Here is a 24413-nt window from a genome sequence, read left to right as displayed (position 1 = left end):
CACTCTGAGCCTCACACTGTTTCCACACAGGGCACTTCTCCTCGGTTTCTGCCTCGGTTGGGAACGGTGCCGGCCGATAGCCCACCAAAAACACCACCAACGAAAGTGGCTGCGGTAGGACACAGGTTCATTTCTCAAGGAGACAAGAGTTGGAGGTGGCCACACCCGGGCCGTTCTGGGCCCCACAGTCATCAGAGACACAGGCGCCTCTGTCTTCCTGCCCCACCTCCTTGCATGTGCGTGGCCTTCTGCCTCAAGTTCGCCTCCTGGTTCAAACAGCTGCCAGAGCCCCGGCCATCACACCTCTGCTCAGGAAGCGGGAAAGAAGAAATGCAAAGGGTACGGGTGCTTTTCCACTTGTAAGGAGCTTCCCCCAAAGTTCCACCTGACACTTGCACTCACGTCGGCCAGAACAGTCACATGGCCACACCCAGCTGCCAGGAAGATTCGGGAATGCGGTTCTGGGAGGGTATCCGGCTTGACCCTGACAAGCAAGGACCCCAGCAGCCGCACGTCTGCTCCCCACTCAGCACAGGGCAAGGACAGGGGCTGGGATGAGCCCCACAGGGTCCCCGCCACAGAGCCAGCAGCAGCCGCTCCCCGGGGGGGCTTGGGCGGGCCCCCCAGCCCTCGCCCTCGCTGACCCACGGCCCCACCCTCTCCGGCACCGAGACCGCAGCAGGGCCCAACGGCTGGGGCAGACGTCAGGTCTTGCACGGTCTCTGTCGGGGCACCCGCGGCCGATGGCCTGTCGGCCCCACGGTTTTCAGCACCCCTGCAATGGGGTCCGGACACAGGCCACCCTCGGGTCACACTGTCTGGCCCGTGTGACGATCGAAGCTCAGGCCTGGACACCTGGGCTGGAGACAGATGTGGTTGGACCGGCCCCTTGAGCGCCCCCCCCCCCCCCCCCGCCGGGCCCTCCGGGGGTGGACCCCCTACCTTTTCCCTGGGGCCTCCCCACCCCCCACCCCCTCCACCCCGCCCCTCCACCCTGCCCTCTAAGCAGCCCTGCCCCTCCTCCCCGCGGGGCCCCCCAGGGCCCCCCCACCGAGATCCGCCTCGGCCTCTCTCTCCGGCCCAGCGCAGGTCCCAGCCCTCGGGGTCGGCCGCCACACTGCAGACATCCGGGGATCAGGCCTGAGGTCAGCAGGCGGGGTCCCCGGGCGGGGGCAGGACGGAGCTGCTCCTTCCCCTCCAGAGCAGCGCGTGGCGGGAAGAGGCCGGACAGCACGAGCCGAGAGGGGAGGTCCCACGTACGGGCTCGGGAGCGTCCGGAGACCCTCACGCTGCGTCCGTGCTGCCACCTCTGCCCCCCCCCCCCTTACTACAAACAGGACGCGCGGTGCTACCCCGTGGCACAGGTGGGGAAACCAAGGCACACAGCGCTCAGGTGACCTGGTGACCGTGGTCACGCAGCTGGACAGGCCCCCACAGTGGCCCTTCCCAGGAGAGGGACACTTGGCTACCGTCAGCTCCCGGGCTCAATCCCGGCCGGGCCACCGGGGACCGGGGTCTCCCGAACACCAGGCAGCTGCTCCGCGCTGGTCAGCGCTTTCCGGGGGCTCCTGCCCCTGCCCCTGCTGTGGAGGGGCTGTCGTAGGTGGACCCCCGGGGGGGGGGGGGCGGGTTTCTAATTCCTCGTGAGGCCCAGCCATGGCCTCGGGGAACACGGGCCCCAAGGTTGACTCGCCCGGGTTTTACCGGGCACGGCTGCGCTCCGTCAGCCCCCGGGCGGGCAATTTTCGGGAGTCCACTCGGCCGCCCACCTTCCCCAGCGTCGGAGGCCTGGCCGGCCCCTCCCGCGGAGGGTGGCGGCTGCACCAGTGACCTTGTGATAACCCGAGTGCCATCCGTCAGCGGCCGGCCGCCAGGCTCCGGAACACTGCGGCAGCTCATCTGAATTCAAATTACCCTGGGAGACGCGCGAGGGTGCCAGCCATAACTCAGCGTGCGGCAGGAGGAACGCGGCCCGCCCGCAGATTGGACATTACCATACATTCCTGGGGCGTCGGACAGGGCTGCTAATGAAAATATCAATCAAAAACTCGGCTGACTTAATGGTCAATTTAAATTAATTAATTGGGGAGGAGAAAAAAGTCGAGGGGGCAGCGTTGACGGGCTCCGTCTCCGGCGGGCAGCGAGAAGCCCGGTGCCTGGATGGGCACGGCCCCCGGCCCGGGGAGACAGGGCGTCCCCTCCCCAGAGACCCCAGGATGTCCGAGGGCCCAGGGCTGGCCTTCCCGCCTGGCGGTCTGTCTGACTGTCCGGCTTCGGTGTCCACAGGGAGAGCCGGCTGCCTCCGGAGAGGTCCCCCTGGTCGTGCCGAGGAGGAAAAAGCCACTTCGCCCACAGGACTGGGGAGGGGTTGGAGGAGTGACCCGGCTGGACTGGCTCCAGTTCAAGTCCCCTCCAGGAGGCCTCCCCGCCCCACTGGGCCTCGCCCCTTGTCCCTGAAAGGGGACGGCGGTCCCCACCACCAGGGCACTGCGGGTTAGGGGCAGGAGGGCCGCAGCGGGACTCGCGCAGTGACTTCTGAGGCTGGACGCCCCCGAGATCCCTTGGGAGGGTCAGTAAATTGTCTTCGACATGCAAAGAGAGAGGGCAGGTCCCCAGAGCTCACCTCAGTATGGCAACGGTGGCTGGAGCCCAAGGTATTCCGTGTCCCTTTCGGCCATGTGGCATTGGGGGGAAAGCTCCATAAGCCCCAGGAGATGGGAGAGCAGGGTGCCAGTGGGTCCTGGCATCCCACTCCTCAAGGGGGAAACGGAGCTCACGAGGCACGACTAGCCACTCTGAGCCCCAGATGTGGCGACCCAGGGGTCGCTGGGCCAGCTGCCAGGGAGCGGGGTGGAGGGGGAACCAGATCCCGGCAAAACCCACCAGCAGATTCCCACCCCGGACCCACTAGGAGACGTTCTAGGCCCTCGGGAGCATAACAGAATCCTACCAGTGAACAAAGGGGAGAGAGGACGGCAGGCAGGCTGGCCCGGCCCCGCTGCAGGGCACAGGCCAGGCTGCTGGGTCTTTCCAAGAAAGCCGGCCTAGAATTCTGTCCCAGCGACACTGCCCTTGGAATCAGGTGGGGCAGAAACACCCCTCCACACTCGTTCTCTCACAGCCTTTCCCGAAGGCCTCGCTCAAGGACATCACCCGCGGCGTGAGAGGTGGCACAGACCCGGGCCTGGCCCGTGTGGTCAGTGCTGGCGGAGCCTGGGTAGAGGGGCCCCAGGTGGAGGGCCGAGCCCAGGTGGCCAGGGGCGATCGAGGGGTCCGAGCCCCCTGCCCTGCTCCCAGTGTAGGCTCCTACAGCCGCTTCCTCTGCAGGAGTCTGCACGGTTGTCTGGGAGGCTGGCCAGGGTGTCCCCACCCCCTGACTCAGGCCAGAGACCTGACCTGACCAACAGGACGTGGGGGGATGTGATGTGCTGCGTGGTGGGCCTGCCCCCTGCCCTGGCCCGGGAGGAGCTGTGCCTGGCCTGCCCTTCATGGGACATTAGCGACACCCTTGCCATCAACCCGCGTTGGGACTGGCGGTCGCGAAGCAGCATCACAACAGAAACTCCTGGGCTCACGGGCCCAACAGGAAAGCCCTGCCTGCCACAGGATCCAGGGGGGTCCCCAGGAAGGGTCTGTCAAGGACTTGGAGCGACTCAGACAGAAACCCGAGGACGACATCCTGGGCACAGGGGTCGTTCATCCAACAAAGGCTAAAGGAGTCCCGAGGCAGGGATGGGGTCTCTGTGCCCCTGTCTGGGGAGGAGGGGCCGGCCCCTCCCCCAGGCCCCCAGGTGGGCAGGCTGCCCCAGCACAGGGCTGCGGGTGGGACACCCGGGGCTTGGAATGGGGTGGCCCCCAGAGAGCAGAGCGAGGCCCCGGGCTGAGATAACAGGTAACAGACAACGGGTTTGGGGCAGCTCCTGCCCATCCCCCCCCCCCCCCGCCCACCTGTCCACCTCCAAGGGCTGCAGCCATAGTCAGGAGTGGGCAGCTCCCATTTGGGGTCTCTTGGGCTTTGGGAGGCTGTGGGGAGGGCAGGAGGGTCCCGGACCCCTGACCCCCAGCAGTAGTGAGTCTCAGTGAGGTAACCGGAGGGTAGGACGGGTGGGGTGGGGTTAGGGGGAGGCACTAGGGCGGGGGCGAGCCGCGTGGGCTCGGGATTTGGGATGGGTGGCGGTTGTGGCTGGGTCCAGGCTCAGGTGGGATCTGGGGTCAACCCCGGGGCTGCTGCGGTGGTTGGGTCAGGGTCCCGGGTGGGCTCTAGGCAGTCCCTCCTCCCCCGACACGGCCCGCTGCTTCTGCCGGGCCCAGTGCCTGAGGGAGATCCTGCGGGGGTCCAGAGAGGGTCAGAGAAGGGCACACGGAGGCCTTCGTGTCTGGTGCCGGGCCAGGAGGGTGCGGGGGGCCACATCTGCCCGTGAACCATTAGGCCCCAATCTAGGCGCTGCCTCTGGCCCCTGCCGGGTCTGCAGAGGCTGTGGCCCCCTCGCCCGGTGCCCACCCCAGCCTGGCCCGAGTCCCCCCCACGGCTTCCGTGGGAACCAGCCAGTTTCCCACAGGCCGAGCACGGGGGATGCGGGACCCTTCCTGGTCCAGCAGGGAGGGGACTCAACCCCCGCCCTCCGCCCCAAAGGGCGCGTCTGGTCTGGCCGGGCCCGACCCTGCCAAAGCCACAGGCAGCCGATCAGCCGGTGGCCCTGTCCCTGACCAGCCACACCCTCGAGTGACAGCTGGGATCTGCCATGGACTGCCTCTGGATGGCACACTTCCCAGGACCCTTCTGCGTCACGGTCACTTCTCCGATAGTCTCAGGATCAGTGGCACCAGGGGCCCCAGACTGAGGGAGTCCGAGGGTGCCCAGCCCGCCACCTTCTGAGCCCACCCCCCACAGGGCCTGGGTCTGACCCTACTTGTACTCCCCAACCTGTGACAAGAGCCAGTGGCCACACCAGACCAAGTGGCCAAGAGCTGCAGCCAAGGCCAGTGTACAATGGGGGAGGGAGCCCAGGCGAAGGCCCTCACTAGCACCCTCCCTCTGGAGCTCCCCTCCAGGGGCCCCAAGCCCCTCACGCCTCCCCTGTGGTCCCAGCAGCAGCCCCTCTCAGGCTCTCTGTTCAGTGGGGTGGCCCCCCCCCCCAGGGTCATGCAGCAAGTCAGTGGGGGCCTGGGGCTTAAAACTCCATTTCCTCAGAACCCACATGGCTCCCCCAAAACCACGGAGTGACCCCTGGAAGATTCCAGCTCTGCTGTGAGCTCTGTGGCCTCAGGAAAGTCACCGCAACTCCCTGGGCTCAAGGTCCCCTCCATAAGTTACACATGGCCACCTGGGACCTCATATAAAGTCAGCTGGACCACACCCACAGCCACTTGGGACACACATAAAGACACCTGGGACCACACCCACAGCCATCTTGGGCCACAGCCCACCTGAGCTCACACCTACAGCCGCCTGGGGCCATACCCACACTCACCTAGGACCACACAGAGTCACATGGGGCCACACAGCTGCAGCTCACCCTGCCCCACCCCACCCAGGGCTGGCACACTCAACGACACCCTTGGACGGCTGGGCTTCACGAGGGTGGGGCCGTCTCTTCCCCATCCACGTCCCCCAGGAGGCCAAACACTCTCTTCTGGGGACAGCAGCACAATCCCGTCCTCAGACCAGCCCCGGCCTGGCAGTAGAAGGAGCCACCAGAGGGCCTGGAGCACCGGGGTCGGAGGGACTGACGAGGGCCCCAGAGGGTCTGCACCCCCAGCCCCCGGGCTCCAGGCCCCCCACAGCCCTGCCCACCCCAGGCAGGCTGCCGAAGAAGCCACTGCCAGGGGCGATCTTTGCTGCCACCCCGCGGCCGCCAGGGGCGGTGCGGCTGGGGCTGCAGGGCCCTGCAGGACCACCCACCCAGCCGCAGGGTGGGAGAGAGCAGGGCCTCCAGGGACCAGCCGGGGGAAGCAGAGCCCACCCTGGGCTAGAGCCCATGCCGGAGGGCAACTGGGGGCTGAGAGGGGGATCTCAGGCCAGTTCTGGGCAGAGCAGGACACCACCCTCCCCGGGGGGCGCAGCGGTCACTGCCTCGGCCTGTGGCCATCCTGGCTGCCCCAGTTCCGGGGAAGAGAAGGCGAGCCGTCCGCCGCCCTCGGAGTCCCCCTCCGGCTCCTACAGGTGTGTGTGGCCACCCCGGGAGCGCAGGACTCCCCATCGCTGGAGTGTCACCCGTGCTCAGACGTGACGGGCGGTTCCTCTGGGCTCGCAGACGGCAGCAGGCCGTCGGAACTGGGGGCCCCCACGCCGCCAGACAGCGCCAGCCCGTGCCTGCCCACTGCATCCCCAGGCCGAGGAGGGCAAGGGGGCGTCCCCATCGTGACCCCGGCCGCTCAGGCCTCCCCCACACCCCGGCCTGAGGGCCCAGGACGTCCACGGGCGCCGGGTGAGCATTTCTGGGTGGGGGGGCTACTCACTGCAGAGCCCCCCCCCCCCACGTGAGGGGGCCTCACGTGGTCACAGCCTGGGACGCTGGCAAGCCCCTCCCACGCTGGGCTTCGGCGGGTCGCGGGGACAGAGGAGCACGAGGTGGCGGCTGGAGCCCAGCAGGCGGGGCGAGGCCCGGCCTTCGCTCCCTGAGCCCCAAGTGGACGGAGCCCGACGTTCCCGGCCTGATGCCCCCAGGCCCACACGCTCCACACCCGAGCAGCCCCTCTGTCGGTCCCTTCCTGTGGGGAGCACAGGCCAGTCCACAGAAACAGGGCGGCCCGGTAACCGCCGGGCTGGGGGGTGGGGAGGGAGGAGTGGGGGGGGGGGACACGGACAAGGGCAGGGACTTTCCTTTGGGCCCTGGGACCCAGCTTCTCGAACCGGAGGGAGCTGGTGGCTGCGGCACAGCCACGTGAGTGCACTGAACGATATGGCACGTGAATTTCACCTCAGAAACAGATTAAGACACAGGATGATTGGTTCAGAGGTGCAATAATATATAAAATTAACACCCAAATGACAAATGTCGCACATACTAACAGTAAAAAGGATGTTTCCAGTAAATGACTAGAACACCATAAAATAACAGTAACACAACAGACAGAGACCAGCGCTGTCGCCCCCGGCCTGCAGTCCACCGGGGTCCCCATCGCCCCCGCCACACAGGCGCAGGTCCGACCCGGGGCCTCGGGCTCGGCCCAGGTGCCACGATGAGCTCTCACCCCCGCGGGTCTGGGGACGGTGTCGTGCGTGTCACTTGTCACTTGGCGGCGTGGCTTCCTGTCCCCCAAGCGCATCCCAGACAGACAGACAGCCCTGGGGGAGCACGCGGCACACTGAGGCCAGCGAGGAAGGTCCTCCGGACTAAAGGACCCCTCACCGCAGAAAGGGAGGGCTCTGTACCCGCGGCCTTTCAGGTGGCCGCTGAGATGTCCCACGACCTCCACCTCCTGGGGCTCCCGCCAGGCACGGCCGCGCACTGGGGCGCACGTCCGGTGAACAGCGTGGCCGGGCGCAGACGTCGCCGCCAGGACCAGGCCCCACAGACCACGGCCCCCGCGGTGGGGGCACCATCCCCAACCTGCCGGCTGTCTCGCCCCTCCTGTGGAGAGGCCCGCGTGGCAGGAGCCGAGGACGACCCTGGAAGAAGCATTTGCCCAGAAAGGGCCACCCGAGAGGAAAGCACACGCGGAGACCAGATGGTCAGCGGCTGGGCACCACGGGAGTAACAGCGTCTCTCTCGTGGGGTCGAAAACAAAACTGTCCAGAACACAACAGCAGGACGGCGCGAGCAAGAGGGGAGCGGATGGGGTTCAAGGGATCTGAGGTTCTGGTTCTGTCCAAGGGGGAGGGTGTAGACGGAGTCTTTGGTTCTGTCCAAGGGGGAGGGTGTAGACCGAGGCTCTGGTCCTGTCCAGGGGGAGGGTGTAGACCGGACAAGCTTCAGCTTTATCCCGTAAGGGTGCTTGTTACAGTCTGGGGTGTCCACTTATGGGTCAGAAATAGAATTCAGAGCATCACAAATAAGGGACAAAAGGCACAGTTTTGGGTGACAGAAATGATAAACAAAAACACACGAAAGATTCCAGGTAAAAGCTGAAGGTCGGGTTAAGAAAACTGCTTTGGTCTTCCAAAGACCTGACGTGGAAGGCTCCAGAGAGACTCGGCGTAAAAGGATGTAAAATATACACCCGCTGGCTTCCACTTCTGCTTAGCCCTGGGTCCCACGGCAACAAGAGGCATCACACTTCACGTCCTGCTTTGTCACAGGGCCAGTGAGGGAAGCCATTCCGGTGGGCAGAGCCTCGGAGCAGCCCCAGACCAGGGTGGGCACCTCGCTGGCTCTGTGGGTCTGCAGAAAACACGTCCGCGGACAGGGATGGGGCCACGGCAGGAGCCACCAAGTGGTGTGACGTACGTGAAGCCAGAGTCCCAGACGGAAGCAGACAGGGCGCTACGGAAAACCACCCTGAGCCATGACAAGAAAGATCTGTGCTGACGGCTCAGAGCCTGGAGCCTGCTTCGGAGTCTGTGTCTCCCTGTCTCTCTGCCCCTCCCCCACTTGTTCTCTCTCTCTCTCTCTCTCTCTCAAGAGTAAACAAACATTAAAAAACTTTTAGAAATTTTTGGAAAAGCCTCCAGGAAACACACAGGAAACACGAAACAAAACAAGACACGTGACATACAGGGAAAACAACAAAATCACTTCGGACTTCTCATCAGCAGCTATACGAGCCAGAAGGCAATGGAATTGTTTCTTTAAACCTTAGGAAGGAAGAGACAGACTGGAATTCTGTATCCGGCAAAACCATCCTGCAAAAATTCAGGTAAGAGGAATGTATGTTCAGATCAATGGAAGCTGAGACACCGTACTTGACTATGGCAGATGTTAAAGAAAAACGTTCAGGCTGCAGACAAATGACACCCAATGGAACCTCGGATCCACCGGAAGGGAGAAAAGCATGCAAACTGGCCAACACGGTGACCGGAAGAAAGACCGCGTCTATACCAAAGCAAATGGGGTAAACACAGACCACCGGAGACAAACAGGGCCAGTTTGCAATTACAAAAGTTCAAAGCAACAGAAATACATAACGATTCCAAACGTGAGTGTAACTAGAAACCAGAGGAGAAAACAGACAAATCAGCACCAGAGTCTAAGTTCTTGGTGCACCAGATCGACCAAAAACTCAGTAAGGATGGAGGAAATCTGTACAATAAACGTGGACCTTACAGACATATGCAGAAGGCCGCAGACGTTTTTGGAATGTATTTCCTTTTCAAGAACAGGTAGGATATCTATACAAATTGGCGATGTGAGGCCACAAAGTCTCAATAAATTTCCTATTATAATGCAGGTAAGTCAGGTTTCAACAGCAAAAAACTCCACAGACCCGACGTCACACCCCGGGGAAAGATGGCCCTAAGAAAAGCAGGTCCACGGGCCTTGTCGAGGGTGTGGGGAAACTGGGAGCCCATGCTCTGTCGGTGGGGACGTAAACTGGTGCAGCCGCCATGGAAAACAATGTGGCAGGTCCCCCCAAAATCAAACAGAGAGTCCCCTGTGATCCAGCAAGCCCGCACCCGCCTCCCCCTGCCATCCAGTAAGCCCACGCCCGCCTCCCCCTGCCATCCAGCAAGCCCACGCCCGCCTCCCCCTGCCATCCAGCAAGCCCACGCCCGCCTCCCCCTGCCATCCAGCAAGCCCACGCCCGGCCCGGGTGTGCACCCAGAAGAACTGAGAGCAGGGTCTCCAAGAGGTGCGTGCACCCCACGTTCACAGCAGCACTGTTCACATCAGCTAAGACGAGCAAGAACCCAGAGTCCGCCGACAGACGCGCGGGTGAGAAAACGTGGTCCATCCGCGCGGCGGAATGTTCCTCGGCCTCGAACGGGAAGGACGTCCCGCCGCCGGCCGCCACACGGATGGACCTGGAGGACGTTGTGCTCCGTGAAATAAGCCGGTCGCGAGGGGACGAGCACCGGATGATTCCACTTACGGGAGGCCCGTGGGGGACGCAGATCGTAGAGACAGACAGTGGATGGTGGGGGTCAGAGGCTGGGGGCGGGGGAGACGGGGAGCTAGTGTTTCATGGAGCAGAGTGTCCCCTGGGAAGATGAGAGAGTTCTGGAGGTGGAGGCTGGGGATGTTCACCGCTGCGAATGTGCCCAATGCCACGGAGCTGCCCACGTGAAAGCGGTTACAGTGATATATTTTATGTTATGCATATTTTACCACAATAAACAAACTGGCGATAGGGTCTTTAAAGCAGTTATTAGGGTAAAATGACGTCACTGTTGCAGGCCCTAATCCAGTCCGACTGGTGTCCTTAGAAGAAAAGATTAGGACACAGCCATGTACGGAGGGACGACGACGTAGGGATACTGGGAGAGGACGGCCGTCTACACAGCACGGAGAGGGGCATCAGAGGGAACTCACCCTGGATCTCAGACCCCAGCCTCCAGGACTGAGAGAATAAATGTGCTGTTTGAGCCCCTCGGGCTGTGGTAGTTGCTACAGCTGCCCTAGAAAACTCATGTGCAGATTAAAAAAGAAATGTCATATAATCATCTCAATAGATGAATAAAAATAGTAAAATCAGGGGCGCCTGGTGGCTAGTCGGTTAAGTGTCCGACTTCGGCTCAGGTCACGATCTCACCGTCCGTGAGTTCGAGCCCCACATCGGGCTCTGTGCTGACGGTTCAGAGCCTGGAGCCTGCTTCGGGTTCTGCGTCTCCCTCTCTCTCTGCCTCCCCCACCTCCGCTCGTGCTCTGGCTCTTCTCACTCTCTCTCTCAAAAATTAATGAACATTTAAAAACAAATAAATAACGTCAAAACTTAAAAAATAAATACATAAAATTAACATCTATTCATAACTTTTTATAATTAGCAGACTAGGAATTAAACTGGACTTTCTGTTTGAGAACCGCCCGGGCCCCCCCACCCCCACCCCACCCCAGCACTCAGATCATCTGTCCAGGCTGCCCTCCGAGGTCGGGGGGGGGGGCAGGGGGCAGTACGATCTGAGCCACAGGACAGGCCTGGGCCAGAGACAGCCGTCCCCCTCAACACCAATACTCTGGAGTTGCCCCGCGGCCTCTCCCCAGTCACCCACCGAGGGGCCCCTGAGACGTCTCTGTGCCCTGTGAACAGCAGACCTGGCCGTTGGGCTCTAAACGAGGGGTGTGAGATCGGGAGTATTTGTTGTGAGCGAGGAGGCGGGCCTGTCGGAGCGCCGGATGGCCCCGCCCTCACCCGGAGACCCAGGTTCGGGGATGACACTGGAGTGAGGACAAGGGCCTTGAGGCCTCTCATGGACATCCTTGACTGGGTGACACTCGCCTGTCAGAGACCACAGAACATGCTACGTGCATGTACATGCACACGCACACGGACACACGGACACACGGACCCACGTGTGCTCGCGTGTACACATACCTCACCGCATTCCAAAGAGAAAAACGCTTGGGGGCCTCATTATGTAAACCAATGCAACGAACCTAAGAATTAATAAAAGGATCTAAAAAAGAAGCCAGATGATTTGGAAATTTGAAGACGCTTGCCTAAATAACTCCCGGGTCAGGGAGTTAATAAAAGTCACCGGGACAGGCGATTTACAGCCGTGCCGAAAGCAGAGACGCACGTCCGCCGAGCCGGCTCGGGGAGGGGCCGGCGGGGAATTCACAACCTTAAATGCTTTTATTACTGAGCAAGAGAGACTGAAAATAAATGGACTAAACATTCGACACGAGGAGGGAAAACAGAACAATAAAGTAAATCCACAAGCAGGAGGGGTAAAGATAAAGGCGAATTAATGAATTGGAAACAAGAAAAATGGAAGGGCTCATCAGTAAATCCAGGAGCCAGTCCTCAAATAAATACATTAAATAAACCAACCTCTGACCAGTGCGATCAACGGAGAGCAGGACCCGCACCGCGAGGGCCGCGCACAGGGAGACGGGGCAGCCAAGACGCAAAGTAGCAAGCGTACGTCTGATGTTCTCGATGAAATGGACGGTTTTCTAAGACAATAGAAATTAACGAAATTAACTCAACGAGGCCTAAAGAAGTTCTATCCATAACTGCGGGAAAATCGAAAAGGCGCTGGGCGTCGGGTGACAGCCGGGCGGAAGTCAGGAGGGGTGGAGCTGCGGGGACACAGGGCTGGTGACCCTGGAGGGCAGGGATGAGGGCTGGAGGAGCCAGACCCTGCTTGCCCAGGACCTTGACCTGGGGGTGCCGCGGGAGGGCCCTGAGTCTTCGTACAAACAGGACCCCCTGTGTCCTGGGGGTGGCTTCGGGGCGTACTGCCCAGGCGGGCCCAGCTGAGGCTCCCGCTTACCCTCCGGGCTCGGTCCCTGGCCGCCCAGTCCCCTCCACGCCATCTGGAAGGCCAGCCCCAGGGGGCCTCTGCGCCACCTTGGCCACGGCGGTCAGCGGACGGCCTTCAGCAGCCTCGCTGTCCGTGTCCGGATCTCAGGTCAGGATGACACGCATCTAGTTTGCAGGACTTGCCTTAAACGTCAGCTGGCGCTGGTGTTTTCTTTACAGGAAGACGTGAAGTCACCGTTTCGTTTTATATCGCGGTTGCCAGAGCCCCGGCTTCTCTTTCTTCTTGAGTCAGTTTTTGGCAATGTTTTTCCAGGAACTTGTCCACTTTTTCCAAGCTGTTCCTACTATCCCCCCTGTCCTATGGCCTCTGCCGCTCCTCGGGTCTGGCCCCCTCCCCCTCCCCTCCCCTCCCCCCCTCCACCCCCCCTTCTCCGCGCGGCTCCCAGACTCACCAGGTGGGTCAGAGGGTCTTTCGCTCAGGTCTGTTGTCCAGCTCACGCATGGCTGCTCTTATTATCTCCTTCCTTCTTTCCCCTTTGGGTTCATTCTTTCATTGCCCAAATCCAGGGATCAGCAAACAAGTGTGCGGACGAAATCAGAGGAGGAAGAGGGAAGGACAGACACCACCTGCGGTTCTCAAAATCCGAAATATTTACAATCCGGCCCTTTCCAGGACGTTTGCTGACCTCTGCCTCACGGTTAAACTGGAAGCTTGGCTGATTTTCCACGTTTATTTTTTCCGCCATAATCATGGAGGTTACGAATGCCCTTCTTTTTAGAACTTGAGATATATTCGACAGGTTTCAATATGGGCCATTTTCATGAGCATGCGTCTAAGTATTTTGTAACTTGAACTATGGCTTTTTCCTTGGCCTGTGAGTTACATAGAGTGCATTTTTAATTTCCTGAACGCATGAGGTTTTGTTGGCTCTCTCGTTGTTATTGAGGTGTGGCAAGAAAACATGGTCTGTGTGCCACCAAGTCCTTGAAATATATTGACATTCTCTTCTGGCCTATTAGTGGTCGATTTCCTGCAGCTGCCGTGTGTGCCTGGCATCGATGCAATCCCCCTTGTTAGAGGTACATCCCACAGACGTCCACTGACAGCCAGAGCTCACTGGCCAGGGTGACCACATTTGTGTCTGGTTTCCTTCTGGGTCTACTTAACCAGAGAGAGGGGCATCAACTCACAGCAGAATGTCGGATTTGTGAGTTTCTGCTTGTAATTGTGTGAGCTTTGGCTGTAGCGTGTAACTTCTGGAAATAGCTAAACGTGTAGGCGTCCCTCGCGCTCATTGCAAATTTTAGTCTATTTCCATTCAGAGCTTACGAGGACCCCGTCCCACCTGCCCCTCGCTCTGTGCGCTCCAGCCCCTGGCCTCCCGGCTGCCCTCGAGCACCCAGGAGTGCTCTGGCCTGGGGGCTTCTGCAGGGCCGAACATACACCCCAGGCACCCTCCCCTCCCCTCCCCACTCCACTCCCTGACCTGCGCCCGCACCCTCGGCCAGGGACCATTCATCCGCCAAGTGAGCGAGCGTGTGGGCTCCCGAGACCTGGGTCTCTGATATTTCTACAGAGGGGTCTGCCTCTGCCCGCCAGGGCAGGTGTCAGGAGGCCACTGGGGCCAGCGTGGGGTTCGGGACCCTCCAGGGACGCCCCTTACACCCAGAGGCCAAACAGGCCGGGAGCTAAATCCAGTGCTCTCACAGCAGGTGAGACCTTTGACTGGCCCACTGGGCAGAGGGACATGCTGGGGGACACGCTGGGGGACACGCTGGGGGAAGGGCGAAGACTGCAGACACCCCACCCCAGGCCACCACTGCCCTTTACCATTTGGCTACAGCCTGGAGGGAGGCCAGTGGTCTCAGCCTGGGCACTGGCACTCAGGCACAGGAGGCCAGAGAAAACCCATGTCGGGGACAAGGGGCGAGGAAGGCAGGCTGTCCCTGCAGACCCCAGCATCGCCCACCACGGCTGAGGCCCCAGTCTGCGCCCCCCTCCCTCAGAGCCACCCCAGCCGCCCGGTGGAGGGAACCGCAGGCAGGCGCACAGTCAGCGGGGACGGCGGCCACGGAAGGCCCAGGCCCAGGCCAGCAGAGAGAGGGGGGCTGGTGACGTGGGCGGGGGTCCTAGGGCCACCCCATCCCCAAGGGGCTGCCTTCCCTGGACCTGGTCTGCAGAGGTCCCTCAGCAGGGACATTGGGGCCACAGCAGGGAGGGGGCAGCCCAAGGGTGGGGCCAACCCCCCCTGTGGGGGTCTCCGGGAGAGTGATGGCTGAAGGCAGGATAGGGCTATGGGGAGCCTGGGCTGTGAGGGCAAGTGGAGGGGTCTGTCCCATTCCCACCCCAGCCTCAGCCCCCTCCCTGTCCGGAGCCCACCAGTGCCCCCTGCCCTGGGAGGCCCGGGGTGGGGGTGGCCCAGGAGAGGGGACGGGGTCTGGGGGGAGAGCAGGAGCCCCGGGTGGGGGCAGGGGACTGTCTGGAGCAGCCCAGCCTCCAGGTGGAAGAGGTAGCTTTGGAGATCCGCAGCCCAAGCCCTGTCACCTGAGACCCGGACCCCTGCCCACTCCCCAGAGCCACGGTGTCCAGCCCTCTAGCCACCGCTGCCCGGGTAGGGGCTGCCCCAACCCAGAGGACCCTGCCGAGGACAGAGTGTTGAAGCAGATGCTGAGGATGGGCCCCAAAGGCTGGGCTGCGCTGCAGGCCTCCTCCCAGGCCTCCCGCCTCGCCCCGTCCCGAGTCCCCAGGAAAGGCCGTCAGCAACGTCAGGCCCGCCCGTGGGTGAGAAAGTGGCTTCAGTAAAAAACAAAACTGCAGGAGCTCCCCCCTGTGTGTGCAGGTCCTGCGCCCAGGGTCCCAGGGCAGGGTAAGGGCCCCAGGCAGCCACCGGCCCTCCCACACCCACAGCTGGTGGAAGTGAGACCCCGACAGAGACAGGCGGGCTCTTAATCCCGCCCCCTAAGCGGGGTGTGGGACACCTGAGTGGGGGGGGGGGCAGGATGTGCAGAATGGGGGTGGGGAATGGGTGGAGAAGGCAGCCAGAAGCAAGCTCCAGTAGAGGGGGAGGGGACGGGAAGCCCAAGAGAAGCAGGTGAGGTCTCAGAGAGGAGGCCACCCCGCCCCAGAGGGAGCAGCCAGGACAGGCTGGGACAGGACGGGGGAAGGCAGAGGGGGAGGGAGGGAGAGGGAGGGTGCAGGGCCCAGGGCAGCCTCAGGGCTGCTCCATATCCAGGAGGGGCTGAGGGCACCATCTAAAGGTCGGGAGGGGCGGGTCAAGTTCACAGTCGGTGCCCAGTCCCTTGCCCCCACCTACCCAGGAGAGCAGGCCCTCTGCTCAGTGGGGGCGCAGAGCAAGCTGTCTGATCATGAGAACAGGTGGGACGTGCTCCAGCCCCAGACGAGGGGCTGCTCCCAGGGGACTGAGCTGGGGACGCCTCCCTAAGCCTGCTCACCGTCCGGCAGGAGAGGACACAGGACGGTCACCGCCAGGGACGGCAAGGCAGGGCACAGGGCACAGGGGTGAGGGGTCCTCAGAGGGAGCTGTGTCCTCTGGGCCCCTCATCTACCAGTAGGGTTCACAGGAGTCCACACTCCTGCCACCACACAGCCAGGACTTACTTGGCCTGGCCTGACCCCTGTGACACAGGCCCCCACTGTGCTGGCCCTTCCCACCACCCCCCATCAGCTCCCCACCGCCCCCCCACCAGCTCCCCACTGCCTCCCACCAGCTCCCTACTGCCCCCCACCAGCTCCCCACTTCCCCCCCCAGCTCCCCACTGCCCCCCACCCGCTCCCCACTGCCCCCACTGCAAAACCAGCCACTGACATGGTGTAGGCCCTCTCCCGGCCACCTGGATGTGAGGAGCCCGCCCCCCACCAACCCGCCACCTGCCCAGAGTCCTCAGGTCTGGGAGGCCAGCTGGGCCTGCTCCCACCCACAGTGCCTGCCCTCTCTGATCCTCTCCTGCTCTTTCCCACCAGGCCAGGATCCCCATCCAGCTGCGGCCAAGGAGTCATCCTGGGAGGGCTCTCCAGGCACCTGACACCACCTCCAGGATGTCCCCCAAGGCCCCTGCCCATCTCCCCCCACCCCTGTTTCTGCCCAGGCTGCCCCATCCCAGAGGCCATCAGTGACCTGTAGGCCCCACAGCACCGTGACCCGGGCTCTGTCAGCACAGGGACCTTGCCCCACACCCAGCCATCTGGTAGCGTCACCCACCCCCACCCCACCCCCGCCACGGGATCCACAGGTCAACCCCAGAGCAGAGTGCCGAGCGGGAACCATCAGCTTTATGCAGGTAAGCGCATGGAGCCTAACTCCTGAAATTCACCCCAAAGCACAGCCTCGCAGCGTAGAATCTGGCAGATGTGCTGGAAATCCAATGCGGGGGTCCCAGGACCCGAATCGTGTGCCCCCCAGGGGCCTGCCTGCAGATCCCGGAGGCTCTTTGGGCCCCTCCACCCCATCAGTGGCCAGGCGGAGGCTCCGGGGATGCTGGTGACACTTTTAGGCACCAGCAGGACCCCAAAGGCTCCTTTGCACTTCAGGTGGCCTGCTGGCTATGGTCCGACTCCAGACCCACGCTCAGCCCGTGAGCTCTGGGAGGGGAGCAGCTTCGGCCCCACCCAGACGCCGCTGCGGCCCCGCCTGCTGCTGACCAAAGGCGCCCCGCACCGCAGAGCAAAGGGCTCTGTGCACCCGGATCTTTCATTCTTCCTCTTCAGGTTAAACCCGGAACGCTCCAGAAAGCCCCGCCGTGCAGGCGACACCCCGCGTGGGCCCAGGCGCCATTTCTTTTTAAGCTTCGCAGTGGCTGAGAGCCACTCACGGGACAGGCTCTCCACACCCGCCTGACGCGGGCCACAGGGCACGTGCTGAATGCTGCCCTCTGCAGGGACGCGGTCGCCGCTCCCGCAGGAGTCCAGCCCGTGAGCTCCAGGACAGAGCGGTGCCCCTCTGGAAGTCTCAGGGCCCCTCAGACTACAGCCTAGATTCTAGGAAGAGAAAGTTCTCTGACACCCTCAGAGAAGCCATCATGGCCACTGCAGACTTCTGCAAATCAACATGTCAGACCTGGTGCTGCCGATCTGCCCACGTGGCCAGAGGTCAGCGCAGGGCGGGCCTGAAGGACTGGCCGTGGGGCCCTGCCCCCCATCGTGCAGGGAAGGGGCTGGCGAGCAGTTCCCCCAACCCTCGTCCTGCTCCGGGCTCTGGCGCTCGGCCTCAGGAAGGCCAACCCGGGAAACACACTTCCCAGCTTCACACACCTTCGATGTGCAGTCCGCGGCAGTTAGGGTGGCTTCCGCGAATGACTGTGACCTGGGAACGTTTTCTCAGGGGGACAAAAATCAAGAAAATGTCTCCGATGATCGTTAACGTTTTCTCTATCACAAACTCCTTCCTCTTACCCAGAGTTCCTGAGCTCAGGGACTTCGGTAGGAATCCCTGATCTTATTAAATTAGGAATGAAAACTAAGAGACACCCCTCCGTCCTGTGCTACCCCAGACCCACGGGCCTGACGCCTGACTGCTTTAAACCAGGAAATAAACGCGTGTAACGCAAGGCCTTTTACTAAAGTCACAGAGCAGGCGCTGCCAGGACCACGGTCCTCCCGGCCCGGCCAGAAGCTCCTCAGCGCAGAGACCGCCGACGGCCTCTCGGAAGGGCAGGCGGGACGCTGGAGGCGGCAGGCTGGCCGTTCGGCACCCACGGACGACAGCGCCCAGCAGCGGGGCCGGGCCTCCGGCGCCTTCACGGCAGGCCTTTTACCGAAGGACACACACCCGCACCGGGGTCCGCACGCGGGCTCCCGCTTGATGAGAATTCAAAGTACAGCCGCTTTCTCCAGAACTGTAAAAGCCATAAAACTCCAAAATACTTCTTTAGGAAAGGCTGGACCCGAATCACACGTCACGTTCCACACGCCGGGAAGACACGAAGAGGCGGCCCCCCGACACCCAACCCGCCCACCCGGGGTCAGTGGCTCTGGATGTGCCCCAGGTCTAGCTCTCAGCAGTCGGGAGAGAAGACGCCCTCCTCCCCCGCGCTGTCCCAGTCGTGGGGTCTCTGTCGCTCCTGCCCTCACCCTCAGCGGCCATCGGCTCCCGAGGGGCCCACGGGCAGGGGCTGACGTGGCGGGGCCTGGGCACATGCTGCGTGGGCCGGCGGGCATAACGTTGCCCATGAGGCCGCATGGGTCGTACGGGGAGGACACGGCCTCTCCCCTAGGGTGTCATCTTCTTCAAAATCAAGGGAGCAAAGGTGTTTGGAATTTTTTAAAGTCTGCAACATTAAAGATACGGGCTGGGGTGCCTGGGTGGCCCAGTCGGTTAAGTGTCCGACTTCACCTCAGGCCATGATCTCGCGGTCTGTGAGTTCGAGCCCCGTGTCGGGCTCTGTGCTGACCGCTCGGAGCCTGGAGCCTGCTCCGGATTGTGTCTCCCTTTCTCTCTGCCCCTCCCCCACTCGTCCTTGCCCCTCTCTCTCAAGGATGAATAAACGTTGAAAAAATGTTTAAAGAAAAGAAAAGAGAAAAGATACAGGCGTAAAGCATTTCCAGGGGGTTACGCAGGAGGCAGCATCCCACTGGCCCGGAAATGGGCGTCCAAGTTCACATAAAGTATCCGTGGTCCCCTGTGCGCCAGTCACACACCACACTCAAGCCTGCCCCACTCTGCAGGCCCCCAGTGGCTGAGCCAGGGTGCTGTCCCGCTGAGACCCGACTCCCTGCTGGGGGGGGGGGGGGCGAGGGGGGGACGTCGATTCTTCCCCAAGCCATTCAAGACAGAGGCTCCCAGGGCAATCTCCCCTCAACTGCAAACTGAGCCCCGTCCACTCGGTGGCACCTGTCCTCGGCCGTCCCACAGAGTCTAAGACCCAGCAGACCCACCCCAACCGTGCGTAGGGCTCCTGATCCAGGGCTGGGCAGAGGGAGTGTGCTGGCTCCCCCACTCTACCTCCTGACCACTCGTGGCACGACCACCGCCCTGTCCCCCTTGATACTGAGCCCCGGCCCTGACCCTGAACTCCTGGTCCTGAACCTGTGCGTCGCCTGCCACGTGCTCACCCCTCTGCCGGAGCAGCCCCCCGCCCGGCCCCACCTGCTAGGCGTGACCTCGGTGACCGGGCGGTCAGCCTCCCCTCCGGGGCCACAGACACACTGTCCCGGACAGGTGTCACCACGTGGTTCGGGGCTTCTACAGGCCCCCCGCACACGGGCACCTACAGGGCCCAGAACCCACGCCAGCCGGGCCAGCACCACAAACCTTCCCGAGCGACCGCCTGGCCCCAAACAGGCTGTCTCCCTCTTTGGCGGGAGGACTTCTTAGAAAGAGTTCCACGGGGAACCCGAGTACATGAGCACTTCCCCCTTAGAACAGACTCCCTCTTGGTTTTTGTTTTGTTTTGTTTTTTTCAGTTTTGTCTTGTTTATTTTTTTCAATATTTTTTTTTCAGTATTTATTTTTGAGAGAGACAGAGAGACAGAGAGAGAGAACGAGCGGGGAGGGGCAGAGACAGAGGGAGACACAGAATCGGAAGCAGGCTCCTGGCTCCACGCTGTCAGCTCAGAGCCCGACGTGGGGCTCGAACTCACAAACCGTGAGACCACGCCCTGAGCCAATCAGGAGGTGGACACTTAACCGACTGAGGCACCCAGCGTCCCCAGAGTCCCTCCTTGAAAGCAGCCCTTTTAAGGAAATTATGTGGCTCTATAAGACAGTCGGCCTCACTCTTCCGGTTGTTCTAATAGTAAGCCACTGAGAAACGATTGATCCAAACCTTTAAAGATACAACTGGCCACACATCTTGGTCACAAAACATGGATTCATGAAGTAATTTCTTTATTCAAATCAAGGGGGACTTGATTTCACGCCTCTCTGCAAGCCACGTGGCCCACCTCGAGGCCACGGCTGGTCTCTGCAGGCCGGCGGGACAGGGCCACAGACGGGGCGGCGGCCCCTCACCTCCGCTGCCGTGCTGGCTCCCGCCCCTGCCTTGGTCCACGCGTGGACGGCGCTGGCCCCACAGCACACACGCAAGCTCTCAGGAGCGTCCCCGGGGCAGTGACGAGACGGGGGCAGGAGAGCCGCTGTGGAGAGGTCCTCTGTCGCCGGGGCACGAGCCCATCTACACGCCATCTGTGAAAGAAACGTGGTGGCCGCCACACAAAAGAGCACGAGCAGAGCAGTGAATCTACACTCGGCATCAGCCACGTGGCCCGAGAAGGGGCGTCACCACCACCTCTCCCGGAGGCGGGCCTTGGCATGTGGCTGAAGACGGCAGAGAGGAAACCAGGGTCTGAGGCCAACTCGGACCTGGCCCGGGGCCACACTGACATGTGCGACCCTTATCACTGGACAGGCCTGCTTCTGGACCATCACTCGGTTTCCTATTACCTGCATCTAAGCAGACGAACATAAAATATTTTTTCAAGGGGTGCCTGGGTGGCTCAGTCGGTTAAGTGTCTGGCTTCGGCTCAGGTCGTGATCTCACGGTTCGTGAGTTCGAGCCCCGCGTCGGGCTCTGTGCTGCAGCTGCTTCGGATTCTGTGTCTCCCCCTCTCTCTGCCCCTCCTCCACTCACGCTCTGTCTCTCTCTTTCTCTCTCTGTCTCTCTCTCAAAAATAAACATTAAAAAATAAATAAGTAAATAAATAAACAAACATTAATTTTTTTTTCCAAACCCAAAGGTCAAGACTCGGAGTTGTAAGTCAGATTTTGAGTTATAAGTCCTTCAACTAGTGTGCCATCTGTGGGGACGCACCCAGAGACAGGCCCCGACTTCCTGCCCGGCAAGAGCACCCCCCCCCCCCCATCATGTCTCCACCACCCCAAGCCGAGGTCACCAGCTACAGCTGAGCTGGTGAGACTCTGCAGGGAAAACAGAAACGCCCCTGTGAGCCATCCCAAATTCCTTCAGCAAGGATCCAGGGCCCGGCCCACCCCCGGTGCACCGGCTGAGGCAACAGGCCATAATCCGAACCACAGCACACAGATCTGCGCTCCTGCAAAGCAAGGCCCCAGCTACGTGTGCGAAGCTCACGGCGTCTGTGCTGGACCAAAGCAGGCCCTGTCCACGGGGTCCCAGCCCTCCCAGAAGGCCGGAGCTGAGCAGGAGCCCCGGGGCGGGGCGGGGGTCTGGAGCCCAGCACTCACGCGCACTTGGCCGTGGGGCCAATGTGACGAACTCCAGTGCCTCCCTCAGACGGCAAAGGGAGAAGGCCGGCCTAGCCGAGGCCACCGAGGCCTGTGGGGTTCATAATGTCCCCGCCACAGGTCGGGGCAGAGATGGTCGGAGGTGAGGGTGTGCGTGTGCACAGGCCAGCCCACGCGTGTGCAGGAGTGTGTCTGTGTGTGTTGGTGAGGGAGCTGTAATAAGGAGGCCTCACTGGAGACACAATTGGATCCCTAGACCCCCCCCCACCCCCCACGTCTGGGCCAGCGCCTCTCCCAGGCTTGCACAAGAGTGGGACACTGAGCCCGGGGGCCCTGACTGTGCTCGCAGCCTGGCCAGGAGGGGGCTGGACGCGTTCCCTGTGGAGCCCGACCCCAAAGGAAACCCGGAGAGATGCAGACATGGGGCTCCCAGCAGGCGGGAAACCCAGCTCACCCCCCAAAAGCTCAGGCCAAAGGGCCACAAGACAGAGCCTCTGGTGGGAAACCAGGAGACGTGCAAATGTCCCAGCAAATGTCCCAGGTGCCCAGGCGCACGTGAACACGGAGACAGGCCGGCGGTCCGGAGGGAAGGCAGTGCAGGAGGAAGAATCACCCCCAGACCCAAGGCTCCGCCCCCAAAATAAGACAGAAGGTAAACAGAGAAACAGGAAATGCGAGGGTCAGCAGGGGCCCAATCTCAGAGTGGGGGACACCGGGGACGCCAGGGACCTCTGCGCCACCAATCAGCCCCGGATAATCCAGGAAGACCCCCACACAGCCCCCGGCAGAGCCCGGAGCCCCGGCACCGGTCTGTCACCCAGAAACCCCAGAGAGGAAGCAGGGGGCCCAGCGCTCGGCCCTGAAGGCATCCAGAGTCTGAAAGAAGCTGTTCCCACGGATTCAGCGCCACGGAGACAAGACAGAAGACCCTTTCGGATTCACAAGGTCCCGAACCACACCCTCCTGGCAGCCCCTCTCAAGAAGCAGAGGTCGGACCACGGGGCGCCTCCCACCCCCAGCATCCCACCGTTCACAGAGCACCTGCTGGGCTGCTGGGGGAGGGGCGGGGGGGGCAGCCTGTGGGGATGCCCTTGTCACCACTCAAATATCCGTGCTGACCCCGCAGGAGAAGGCCATGGTGGGCCTGATGGGTGCCCGCTCCCACAACCTTCCCCTACCTCACGCCCGGGGCTGCCACACTCCCGGTGCCTCAGCCACCCGGGCCCTACAGGTCCCACCCCGAGCCTCACCTGGTGCCCACACCTGACCCCTGACCCTGGTGCCCACTTCTGACCCTAGGATCCACTCCTGACCCCAGTGCCCACATCTGACCTCTCACTCTGGCATCCACACCTGACCCCAGTGGCCACACCTAACCCCTGACCAATGCCCACACCTGACCTCTGACCCCAATGCCCACACCTGACCTCTGACCCTGGTGCCCACACCTGACCCCAGCACCCACAACTGACCCCTGACCCCAGGGCCCACACCTGACCCCGGCACTGACTCTCTCAGAAATGGGGAGCAGAGTGTGACCCCCGAGGCTTAGCGGCCCCCCGGCTATCGCCACACGGCACTGCCACCACCTCTGCCCACGGCTTCCACGTGCATCACCTTCCACCTACGGGTAAGTAACAAAACAGGAGAACGACCGAGTTGCGAAATGTTAACGCAGAGTCGATGAGACGAACCTCCTATAAAACAGTCGGTCCGACTTCGGGGAAGGCGACAGCAGAAACGATAAAAGAGCGGGTACCAGCCGCTCCGTCCGTGACCCTGACGCGTGTGGACGAGAACAGGCCCGACAAGACGGAAGGTCAGCCCGGGAGGCCCGCGGCAGTGGAGGGCTCCCTGGCGAGGCGCGGCCCCCTCACCCCGAACACCGGCGGGCGACGGGGGAGCGCCCCCCACCGCCATCACCCTCCGCCTCCGACGGGACGCCAGGGGCTGGGCCCGCAGCTGAGTCCGGCAGGGAGTCTGCACGGATCCCGCGGCAGGGAGCCACGCGACGCGGACTGTCATCACACCGCAGGCGGCCGAAGATCTTCTCTCGGCCACAAAAGCTTCCGAAAGCCGTGAAAACACGGTTCACAAAAACCGGTACCTGTTGCCAGACTCCGCCAGCACCGTGGCTAACTTGCTCACTTCCAGTAACGACATCTTAATTTCAACTTTGAAACACAGGTTTGCCAATAAAAATAGAAAATCCTACACGTTTCCCGTGGAAGCAATCGCTCACCAAGAGTGAGGACTCGGGAGCAGCAGTGCCTCCACGTGGACCAGGGCCAGCTGTCCCGCTCTCTGCAGACGCGGGCGCCGTTCTGACACCCGCTGCGCTTAGTGCCGATGCCGGAGGCTGAGGGCTCCGCCTCACGAGACCCCCCCTCCTCAGATGCCTCCTGCGCCTCCTACCGACCAGCTGCGAATCGGGTTCCCGTTACCCCCTCCCCGGGCCCCGTGGTCGGCCAGCGTGGCTCGCGGGACTCGGGAAAGCACCTCGCTTCAGGCACAGGGGCTGGCGGAAGCCTGGGGCGGGCCGGGCGGAGCTCTAGGACCGGGGCGCGGGCCATGGCAACGCACCGACCAAGGGAAGCATTTTGGAGAGATACACAGGCTTCCCACGTCCTGGGCTTCGTTCCTCGGCGACGCCGTGCCGCGCCTGGCCCGACCCTGCAGCCCGCCCTCTGCGTGTAGCTGGGCCGGCCCACCCGACCGCTGAGCCCCATTCCGCCCTGTCCTGCACGCCGGCCCCCTGTACAGATGGGTTGCCACGGTTGTCCCACCCCCAGGAGGGCAGGGGAACGCGAGAACCACAGGGACACGTGGGACCAGGATCCCCACACGCGCACCTGCCCGCGCAGCAGGTGTGTGTGCAGGTGTGTGCTCAGGCACACACGCACGCACACGCACGCACGCACACGCACAAGGGGCTGAGGGCGACTCACA

At 62.3% G+C, this 24413-nt stretch overlaps 1 protein-coding gene across 5 annotated transcripts in view; it reads right to left on the bottom strand.

Annotated features, from left to right (window-relative positions):
- The window catches only part of LOC122218696 (stem-loop binding protein), a 73637-nt gene that overhangs the window by 11429 nt on the left and 37795 nt on the right, over positions 1-24413 (bottom strand). For 2 of the 5 annotated variants that reach the window (XM_042937124.1, XM_042937125.1), the window contains exon 8: positions 11872-11996. The exons of 1 other annotated variant lie outside the window; for it this stretch is intronic. In XM_042937124.1, coding sequence (XP_042793058.1) covers positions 11872-11996 — 125 coding nt within the window. Of the gene's footprint in view, positions 1-233; positions 306-11871; positions 11997-20133; positions 20448-24413 lie in introns of those variants that run through there. 2 more of the 5 variants (XM_042937126.1, XM_042937123.1) reach the window with 2 other exon arrangements.

This window comes from Panthera leo, chromosome B1, assembly GCF_018350215.1.
Source record: "Panthera leo isolate Ple1 chromosome B1, P.leo_Ple1_pat1.1, whole genome shotgun sequence".
Classification (NCBI taxonomy): domain Eukaryota; kingdom Metazoa; phylum Chordata; class Mammalia; order Carnivora; family Felidae; genus Panthera; species Panthera leo.
Note: the sequence above shows the minus strand (reverse complement) of the source record. Positions and strands in the feature narration are given on the sequence as shown.